An 11153-nucleotide genomic window follows, 5' to 3' on the forward strand; every position below is an offset into this window, starting at 1 on the left:
CATTCATATTTCATCCTTCATTCAATATTTAAAAGCAGGAAGCACAGTGGCGGCTGTGTATTTTGGGTGAATACCCCAAGCACCCTTCAGGGTTGTTAAGTTCTCCTACTAGGACACATAGGAACCACATTATTACGGCTTTAGTAAATCTAGATTGGATGACCTAACTCCTCCTGTATCCCCCTCTCTCCTTTAGGAGATTAAGCTGGCACAGAAGCGGGCACAGATATACTCGGCAGTGCCCGACATGTGGTCCAAATGCCTGCTGGGCCACTGCTATGGGCTGTGGTTCATATACCTGCCCACCTTTGTGCGGGCGGAGAGTGCCAAGGTGCGTGCCTTGCAAACGGCATACGAGGTGCTCAAGCACATGGAGACCAGGAAGGTGGTACTACCAGATGAGGTGTGTTACAGGATCCTGATGCAGCTGTGTGGACAGTACGGGCAGCCTGTGCTCGCTGTTAGGGTACTTCTGGAGATGAAGAAAGCTGGGATCACACCCAACACCATCACCTATGCATACTACAACAAGGTGAGACATTATTTACTTCAATTAAAAATAGAGTTGAATCCCGTCTGTGATCCCATCTGAAGTGTTTTTTCTCTCCATATTGACTCTCCTCTGGCTCGGCCCTCTCTCCTCAGGCAGTGCTGGAGAGCAAGTGGCCCTCCACCAATCAAGGTGGCCGTCTGCGCTGGGCCAAGTTGCGCAACGTTCTGATGGCCGTGGCGCAGTTCAGACAGCCAATCAAACAACGGCTGAAGAGTGGTTCAGTACGCTCGCGGACAGGTCAGGACATATTTACATGTTATTTGTTTTTTACTATTGTTTGTAACAATAAATAGTCATTGGTTTTAGAGTGGCCTTTTTAATGGTTTTAATTCAAATCATTATATATGTTAAAACATTGAGGTGAAACATGTTTTGTCTTTTTAAAAAGATACAATGGACAGTAACCAACGGTCCCGCCCACAATCTAACCTGATTCGTCAGTCCAGCTGGAGCGGCCTGAGTGAAAGCTCCAGCCACGAATCGCTGACGGGGTCTATGGTGAAGAGCAACAGCCTGAACAGCATGAGAGGCTCAACAGACAGTGAGTGACGGATATCTATTTTATAGAAATAGCACGGTCATTGGAATGTTATATGGCATTGAGGAGTATACCAACTCAGTCACCGGTTTCATCAATAAGTGCATTGACGACGTCGTCCCAACAGTGACCGTACGTACATATCCCAACCAGAAGCCATGGATTACAAGCAACATTTGCACCGAGTTAAATGCTGCCGCCTTCAAGGAGCAGAACACTCATCCGGACGCTTATAATAAATCTTGCTATGCCCTCAGACGAACCATCAAACAGGCAAAGCGTCAATACAGGACTAAGATTGAATCCTACTACACCAGCTCTGACGCTCGTCGGATGTGGCAGGGCTTGCAAACTGTTAGACTACAAAGGGAAACCCAGCCGTGAGTTGCTCCCTCAACGTGAGCAAGACAAAGAAGCTGATCGTGGACTATTGGAAAAGGAGGGCCGAACACGCCTCCATTGACATCGCTGGGGCTGTAGTGGAGCGGGTAGAGTTTCAAGTTCATTGGTGTCCACATCGCCAACAAACTATCATGGTTGAATCACACCAAGACAGTCGTGAAGAGGGCACAACAACACCTTTTCCCCCTAAGGAGACTGAAAAGATTTGGCCAAAGGTTTTACAGCTGCACCATCCAGAGCATCCTGACCGGTTGCATCACCGCCTGGTATGGCAACTGCTCGGAATCCGACCGGAGGCGCTACAGAGGGTAGAGCGTGTGGCCCAGTGCATCAATGGGGCCAAACTTTCTGCCATCGACACTGTCACCAGGTCAGAGGAAAGCCCAAAAAATGGTCAGACTCCAGTAACCTAAGTCATAGACTGTTGTCTCTGCTACCACACAGCAAGTGGTACCAGAGTGCCAAGTCTAGGTCCAAAGGGCTCCTTAACAGCTTCTACCCCCAAGCCATAAGACTGCTGAACAATTAATAAAATGGCCACCTGGACTATTTCCATTTTTACACTGCTTCTACTCACTATTTATTATCAATGCATAGTCACTTTACCAGTACCTACATGTACAAATTACTGACTAACCTATACCTCCACACATTGACTCGGTACCGGTATCCCCAGTATTTTCACTTTATTTAGTAGATATTTTCTTAACTCTATTTCTTTAATTGCATTGTTGGTTAAGGGCTTGTGAGAAGCATTTCCTGGTAAGGTCTACTCCTGTTGTTATTGCCGCATATGAGAAATAAAATGTGATTTGATTTAAGGTTTAATGTAACATAACACTCTCATCAAACAACTGTGTCTAATGTTTGGGAACCACCCTCCTAACAATTTCCACCCCACAGAATCTAAGCTCTCAATGAAAGCGGTGCTCGGGAACCCAGGTGCCAATGGCTGCAGCAATCCTGCCTCCCGTAAACCCCCCGTGGGGCCACGAGACACCACCACCCCTTCTCCCTTTCCCCCTGGTGGTGTCCTGGTGCGCCGCGACCAGGTGTGCCTGTCCACCTTCTACAAAGACTGTGCCGAGACGGCCGTCTCTGACCCCGACTGCAGCTGCCAGCCTGAGGACAGAGACGGCAGGTGAGGGGGTGGAAAAGCTGGGGACTGATATGTTCTGGTATGTTTTTGGATTACAGTTTGAGTATCACTCAGATATACTATAAGAGTATGTCTCCCATTCCTCTGTTCTCAATGTAGGCCACCTGGGCCTAGAGACACTGTGAGCCGCAAGGCCGTGGACGAGAACTACAATAATGTGTCACCGCCGAGTCGGGGAAGCCTGGCAGGGAAACTACAGCAGCTGCTCACACCTACTCGCCATCGAGTCTCGGGGCGGCGGGCCGCAAGTGTAGACGCTCGGCGCTCGGGGGGTGAAAACGGGCCGGTGCGCAGAGTGTCGGAACAGAGGCTGTCCCGAAAAGCCCAGGTGGCTGAGAGCCTGCTGAAGGCTAAGGAGAGGCTCTACACTGCTACCTCTGAGGTGAGGGGACAACATGTGGGTTGTTGTAGCTTATAGTCTTACTCTACTGTATTGCCCAAATGATTTAGTTTACTGTGGTAAAATGCATTTGCAGATGTAGGGAGAGTTATCAAACCTGTCAAAACGTGCTTAATGTTTCTCCATCCTTTTCCTCTGTAGAGTTCTCTGTCGGTGGGGAGTGACGTCGACCTTCCTGAAACCACCAATTTGGCCTTTCCTCTCCGCAAGTCCTGGGACACCAACCAAGAGGGAGCAGGATTAGAGGTGTCGATGTCGAGCTGCTCCCTGTGTCGGAGCTGTAACTCCCTGGTCTATGATGAGGAGATAATGGCCGGGTGGACGTCTGACGACTCCAACCTCAACTCCAGCTGTCCCTTCTGCTCGACCACCTTCGTCCCCCTTCTCAACGCTGAGATCTGTGACCTAGGACCCATCAGCAGGTAGGACTACTCCTCTCATCACCCAAACATTTATGTGTGTCTCAAATGACACCCTATTCCCTATATAGTGCACTACTTTTGACCAGGGCCTTTTGACTCCTATTCTTATTCAATCTGTCTATTCAGGGCCATGTGCAGTTCTCACCATATGTATTTGGAAAGTGAAGCTACGGTTTTACTTTCTAAATACGTATGGTGAGGACTGTGTAATGTATGGTGAGGACTGTGTAATGTATGGTGAGGACTGTGTAATGTATGGTGAGGATTGTATGGTGCGGACGGTATGATGTATGGTGAAGACTGTGTAATGTATGGTGAGGACTGTGTAATGTATGGTGAGGATTGTATGGTGCGGACGGTATGATGTATGGTGAGGACTGTATGATTCTAAAACAGATTTTTTTTTTTAAACAAAACGCTCACCACAGCCTGGAACGTACCAATTGGAACATGGACGAGGAGGTGGAAAGCGCAGCCAAGTCCCCTGGTGACCAGGAGGCCATCCTGGGTCACAACGGTGTGAGTGAGGACTCCAGCTCTGAGACCAGCAGTTATTCTGAGAGCAGCAGCGCTACCATGGTATTCTACCAACACTGGTTTATTTCTCATCTTTATCTGTTGGCTTCTGGGAAATATTCAGTCGAGCTATACCCACAGTTAATGTGTTATTGACTCCAGGGATCATCGGTGGGCGGGTCGCCCCAGGTGACGGTGGCCTACCTGAGCCCATTGGTGCTGCGCAAGGAGCTTGAGAGCCTGCTGGAGAACGAGGGTGAGGCGGTGCTGTCGCAGGGCCAGCTCCTGGACAGCCACTCCATCATCTTCTGGAACATGGTTTGGTACTTCCATCGCCTGGGCCTGCCCAGCAACCTGCTGCAGCTGGTTCGCTCCTCACCGTTGGCCAACCAACTAGCACAGGTAACTCCACTCCCAGGCTTTTCTTGGGGCCTAGTGATTAATTATTAGCATTAGTATATTACAATACATAATGTCCTCATACTAATGTAGAGCTCCTATCTGTGTGTCAGACTTCAGAGAACTCAGCAGTGAGGGTGAGGCTGCTGTGGGACACACTGACCCCTGACACAGACTACTGGCCCCCCCTCTACATCCTGTGGAGGATACACAGTAAGATAAACACGTTATTCACTTGGAAATAGTCAGATGATACAGGTTCAGATCCTTTCATGAATTACATCTCTTGCTCTCTCTCGCTCTCACTCTCTCAGGTGGCGTACCCATGCGGAACCACAGCTGGCGGAGGCACAACCACCCCTTCACCCTGGCCTTCCTGGAGGAAGTGCTGCGCTGGGTCGGCATGAACGAGGTACACAAGGGAATCACTCTCTTCCTGGAAACCATTGCCAAGCAACCAGGCACGCCCAAGATACAAAGGTGAGTGCAGAAAATTGCCTACGAATCATCAATTGTTGATAGCATTTTTTGTTTGTGTAAGTAATAGTGTCTTCAGAAAGTATTCACACCCCTTGACTTTTTTCACATTTTGTTGTTACACTCGGAATTTAAAATGGATTAAAAAAATACAATTGTCACTGGCCTACACACTCATTAATTAAAAACGAAAAGCTGAAATGTCTTCAGTCAATAAGTAATAAACCCCTTTGTTATGGCAAGCCTAAATATATTGAAAAAATATATAAATGCATGTAAAGTGTTAGTCCCATGTTTCATTAGCTGAAATAAAACATCCCAGAAATGTTACATACGCACAAAAGCACATTTCTCTAAAATGTTGTACACAAATGTGTTTACGTCCCTGTTAGTGAGCATGTCTCCTCTATCCACCTGACAGGTGTGACATATCAAGAAGCAGATTAAACAGCATAATAACTACACAGGTGCACCTTGTGCCTGGGACAATAAATGGCCACTATAAAATGTGCCGTTGTCACACAACACAATGCCACAGATGCGCAGTTGGTTGACTGCAGGAATTTCCATTGTTACTAGAGAATTTGATGTTAATTCCTCTACTATAAGCTCTAAAACCTTATAAAAACTCAATTCAACATCGTTTTAGAGAATTTGGCAGTACGTCCAACCGGCCTCACAACCGCAGACCACATGTAACCACGACTGCCCAGGACCTCCACACCCGACTTCTGAGGAGTATTTCTGTATGAAAGCCCTTTTGTGGGGGAAAAACTCATTCTGATTAGAGGCGGGCAGAGACGCCCCCTGCCCAGTCATGTGAAATCTATAGATTAGGGCCTAATTTATTTATTTAAATTGACTGATTTACTTATATGAACTGTAACTCAGTGAAATCATTCAAATTATTGCATGTTGCATTTTATATAGTTCATGAGTAATAAATTGCTTAACAAGTCACAAGTTTCATGAATAGTGTTTAACATGATTTTTAGTACTTAATCTCTGTACCCGACACATACAATTATCTGTAAGGTCCCTCAGTTGAGCAGTGATTTTCAAACACAGATTCAACCACGAAGACCAGGGAGGTTTTGCAATGCCTCGCAAAGAAGGGCACCTATTGGTAGATGGGTAAAAAAAAAATATTATGACATTGAATATCCTTGATGAAGTGATTAATTACAATTTGGATGGTGTATCAATAAACCCAGTCACAACAAAGATGCAGGCGTCATTCCTAACTCAGTTGTAGGAGAGAAAGTGAAATCCCTGAGCGGTTTCCTATGAGGCCAATGGTGACTTTAAAACAGTTACAGAGTTTAATGGCTGTGATAGGAGAACGATGAGAATGGATCAACAACATTGTAGTTAGTGCACAATACTAATCTAAATGACAGAGTGAGAAGGAAGCCTGTACATAATAAAAAGATTCCAAAACATGCATCCTGTTTGCAACAAGGCATTAAAGTAATACTGCAAAAAATGACGTGGCAAAGCAATTCACTTTTTGTATTGAATACAAAGTGTTAGGTTTGGGGAAAATCCAATACAACATATTACTTGAGTACCACTCTCCATATTTTCAAGCGTAGTGGTGGCTGCATCATGATATGGGAATGCTTGTAATCATTAAGGACTGGGGAGTTTTTCAGGATAAAAAAGAAACCGAATGGAGCTAAGCACAGAGGAAAACCTGATTGTCTGCTTTTCACCAGCAGGATAATAACCTAAAGCACAAGGTCAAATCTATACTGGAGTTGCTTGCCAAGAAGACAGTGAATGTTCCTGAGTGTCCGAGTTAGAGTTTTGACTTAAATCTACTTGAAATCTATGGCAAGAACAATGAAAATGGTTGTCTAGCAATGATCAACAACAAACTTGACAGAGCGTGAAGAGTTTTGAAAAGAATAATGGGCAAATGTTTCACAATCCAGGTGTGGAAATCTCTTAGAGACTTACCCAGAAAGACTGACAGCTGTAATTGCTGCCAAAAGTGCGTCTTCAAAGTATTGACTCAGGGGTATGAGTACTTACGTAAATGAGATATTTCATTTTCAATTAAATTTCTAAACATGTTTTTACTTCGTCATTTTGGGGTATTGTGTGTAAATGGGTGAGGAAAAAATCAATTTAATCCATTTTGAATTCAGGGTGTAACACAACAATGTGGAATAAGTCAAGGGGTATGATACTGTATTTTCTCAAGGCACTGTTTTGGTTATATGATTGCACAATTGTGATCGATAGTACTTTGTGTTGTGTGTCCAGGAGTCTGTACAGAGAGATGCTCTTCCTCACGCTGGCTGCCATGGGTAGAGATCACGTTGGTAAGCAGCCTCTGACACTTTAAACACAGTTGGAATACTAGAACTTCACAATAGTTTCAAACCAACCAGGCTTATTGCTTACAGCACTTTCTGTCTTTTAGCTGCGTTTGATAAGAAATACAAGGCTGCGTACCAACGGCTGAGTGGCTCCTTGGGCCGCGAGGAGCTCCGCAGGAAGCGAGCCCAACCACCTAGCCCCAAGGCTGTGGACTGCAGACGGAGCTTCCTTCTGCCCCTCGAGTGCTAATACCACCTGCAGGCTCCACCCACTCCAATCCAGATCCGCCCCCATCGCTGCTGCCTCCACCCACTCCAATCCAGATCCGCCCCCATCGCTGCTGCCTCCGCTCCCTAGAACACTGATACCCAGCTGCCAAGAAGAAGGGATTGGAGAAGTTAGACCGAAAACAACAGACAGAAAATTCTGCCTTCACTTTGGACTTCTCCGCTGTGCTGCCACCTAGCACAGCTCGGCCACACTATAAAAGCCCCTTGACTATGTAACCACACCTCACTATCCTTGTTTATGTGAACCCGATATCTACATTTGACCTTCATTAATTTCCATTGTGCAACTGGCCTTTGGACAGCTTCCTCAATAACTAAACACAACCCTCTCGTCCTATAGTTTGGCTACAGGGATTATTGGACCTGGTACATACAGCCCAGCCCCCTTGGACTTTGCTCATTGCTCGTATATACATGGCCTCTGCCTCACCAATATAACTCATACTGGTTTGTAGGTCATAAACCATGCATTTCATTCGTATGCAACATGTAAGGCATATTACCGACCTGCGATCTATGCATTCAATGCGAATATATTCTATAATTTGCATTGCTTTCAGACAGAAAATCTAATGAGTGGGAGATGTCTAGTGATCCTTGATGTGATGGGAAGTGTCTATCATCGAACTGTAACATACATTACATTGCAAGGGTACATACCAGTCACTCACAGTCACAGTCAAAACCTTTAGATTAGATCGCATTTCATGCCTCTCTTGCTCTTTTTCACCCTCTGGAATGAATTCTGTCAACTGGACATTGGTGGTAAAGTCTATCACTTTGGGATGAGACTGCTTCAGCAAGCCAATCCAAACGAGGATGTTTACTCTGGGAGAGGATGATATTGAATATCGACTTCGGGTGAGGATATCTTCGGGAGGATTATGTCAGCTCAGATGTCGAATCTGGGAGAGAATTATGTCAACTAAGAATGGATGATGTTGACTGGGGGAGGATGATGTCAACTCTGGGTAAGGATGATGTCAAATCTGGGAGATGATGTCAACTCTGGTAAAGGAGGTTGTTGATTGGGAAATGATGATGTTTCCTATTGATTTTGGGAGAGTATGATGTTAACTATCGGTTTTGGGAGCAGATGGTGAGTTGTGGTGATCAGCAATGTAATGGTTTGATCACTATCACTATGGTTTTCTTAGTGTGTGTGTTTTCCAGCTCATGGTGTGGAATGGGGCTATGGTCAAACTTTGGGTATGGCAGGAAATAGCTTATGCAGAGTTGCCAGAAATGCTAACATCCGGTTTTCAGGGATACAGTATTTTCAACCTGACGGAAGTGGGAACTCTGCTCAGGCGTCTTTCAATGCCTGCAACATTAGGTTAGGCAGGAAGTGGAGGGGGGGGTGTGTGTGACTGGGAACAGACACTGACAGTCAAGGAGAATCCACGAGTCCTATAAAACCCCAGTCCTGCACCCCTACATCACAACCAGGAAGGACTTTTCATACATGGACACACATACATATTACATACAGGATTTATCAGTTGTATTGTGTTTTTTAATTCCCTGTACTGTTCTTGTGAATTTGAAGTGTGATTGGGGGTTCTCAGTTCAAGAACTGATTCTCAGTGATTGAGGCATTTGTTGCAGAAAGTGGCTGACAGAAGAATAAAAGAAAAATGTGTAGAAGGGGGGTTGATTATGGTATGTATGATGTGTTTTCTCATGTTTTACGTGTATTTACCTCATCTCATACCTCTTTTCCCGTGTTAACTGGGAGTGATTTGTCTGGGAGGATGGTCCACAAGGAAATGACTGTGATGGACCTTTAGTAGTAGTAGACTGTGATGGAACTTGAGTCACACATCACCAGTTTTTCATTCACCACACATTGAGGCCAGTAGTGGGTTAAGAATTTTTGGCAGAGATCAAGGTTCAGAAGATCCAGTTGAGTGGAAGGGTTTAAGGAGAGGAAGGTACTTCACTGTGGAGCACATACTTACCTACTAGGTTGTTGTTTTCATGTACAGTACCTGTGAGGCCTTTTCCCCTCTTAGTTTAACACTTTATTTGTTGTTCGACTTTGTATATGAAAACAAATTAATTGCACAATGGACTTTTCATTTTCTTTCAATTTCATATGATGTTGCCACACTGTTAAATGCCTCTGTTACCGTCATACCTTGTTTTTGATCTTGCAGTGTTATAAAGTAAAGCTGTATTTACATCTAGGGATGTGAAGTTGTAGCGAGAACAATTTTCAGATCTCATATTTTAGTCCTGAGGGTGAGATATATTTCAGATGGCACTGATATCATTGTGAGTCTACCCATATATCATTAAAGTACAAGGGAGACATTGTTTGCACACAGCCATCCAGTCAACAGGGATATACAGACTGGAGCAAAGCATTGAGCATTCTCAGCCAGTAGAGGGCAGTAGGGCATACAGAGTCCAGGCTAGCCATTGGTAGGGTGAATTGGGCTTGATCATGCAAAGGCAACCCTGGTCTTGGAATTGACACGTCTTTAGTAATAACATGGTGGGAACCTGTTTATTCAAATTGCCTATCAGTGGTCATGACGTAAAGGACACCCAAGAGGGAATGCTGTTTAAAAGTTAAGACTTGAGTTATTGTCAGCGTCTCTAATTACACCCTATTTGGCTCTTGGTCAAAAGTAGTGGACTGTATGGATAGTAGGTTGATAAAATGGTGTATATTTTGAGATTTCCCAGCCTGAAGTTAGATTGTAAAAATAAGGTAGGTAGATCTGTTCCCCAATGTAGGCAATATTACATTTATGGCCACTATTTCAATGCACTGGACTGCAAGTGAATATAAGGGACATTTATATTGTCTGTTCCTTTATTGGTCAAGTGAGCAAAGAAATGAAGAGAGGATATCTGTATTTAAAATATATTGTGTTTGCTGTTGTAATTTATATGGATGTGACTTCAGTTGTAAATGTCTTGTTTTATAGAAGGAAAATACAAACAGATTCCCCAAAGTTCTGTTTTCTTGTGTGATTTAATGTATGATTTTCTCTCTGCCTAACAATAGAGCGGCTCTAAATTACATCCTGAAATAGTTTTCTCTGAACCCGTCTTTGTTCTGAAGTATTGAAAAGTTTTCAGGCCAGATAAAGCAGCAACTATTGTTCAATTGTGTATATATACAGTACCAGTCAAAAGTTTGGACACCTACTCATTCTAGGGGTTTTCTTTATTTTTACTATTTTCTACATTGTAGAATTAATAGTGAAGACATCAGAACTATGAAATAACGCATATGGACTCATATAGTAACCAAAAAACTGTTAAACAAATGTAAATATATTTTATATTTAAGATTCTTCAAAGTAGCCACCCTTTGCCTTGATGACAGCTTTGCACAATTATCTTTGTAACAGCTTACAGACGGTAGGCAATTGAGGTCACAGTTATGAAAACTTAGGACACTAAAGAGGCCTTTCTACTGACTCTGAAAACCCCGAAAAGAAAGATGCCCAGGGTCCCTGCTCATCTGCGTGAACGTGCCTTAGGCATGCTGCAAAGAGGCATGAGGACTGCAGATGTGGTCAGGACAATAAATTGCAATATCCGTACTGTGAGACGCCTAAGACAGCGCTACAGGGAGACAGGGCGGACAGCTTATAGTCATCGCAGTGGCAGACCACGTGTAACAACACCTGCACAGGATTGGTACATCCG

The 11153-nt window shown here is 44.3% G+C and overlaps 1 protein-coding gene across 2 annotated transcripts in view; it reads left to right on the forward strand.

Moving 5' to 3' along the window:
* The window catches only part of LOC118367617 (DENN domain-containing protein 4B-like), a 37847-nt gene extending 27397 nt beyond the window's left edge, over window positions 1-10450 (forward strand). For both annotated transcript variants that reach the window (XM_052494433.1, XM_052494434.1), the window contains exons 16-27: window positions 197-532; window positions 646-790; window positions 942-1094; window positions 2397-2634; window positions 2752-3034; window positions 3194-3474; window positions 3903-4053; window positions 4153-4392; window positions 4503-4602; window positions 4704-4869; window positions 7138-7196; window positions 7298-10450. In XM_052494433.1, coding sequence (XP_052350393.1) covers window positions 197-532; window positions 646-790; window positions 942-1094; window positions 2397-2634; window positions 2752-3034; window positions 3194-3474; window positions 3903-4053; window positions 4153-4392; window positions 4503-4602; window positions 4704-4869; window positions 7138-7196; window positions 7298-7443 — 2298 coding nt within the window. In that variant the 3' untranslated portion in view covers window positions 7444-10450. The remainder of the gene's footprint in view (window positions 1-196; window positions 533-645; window positions 791-941; window positions 1095-2396; window positions 2635-2751; window positions 3035-3193; window positions 3475-3902; window positions 4054-4152; window positions 4393-4502; window positions 4603-4703; window positions 4870-7137; window positions 7197-7297) is intronic.
* Window positions 10451-11153: the final 703 nt, after the last annotated feature.

The sequence above is a fragment of the Oncorhynchus keta genome, chromosome 34 (genome assembly GCF_023373465.1).
Source record: "Oncorhynchus keta strain PuntledgeMale-10-30-2019 chromosome 34, Oket_V2, whole genome shotgun sequence".
In the NCBI taxonomy this organism is placed as follows: Eukaryota; Metazoa; Chordata; class Actinopteri; order Salmoniformes; family Salmonidae; genus Oncorhynchus; species Oncorhynchus keta.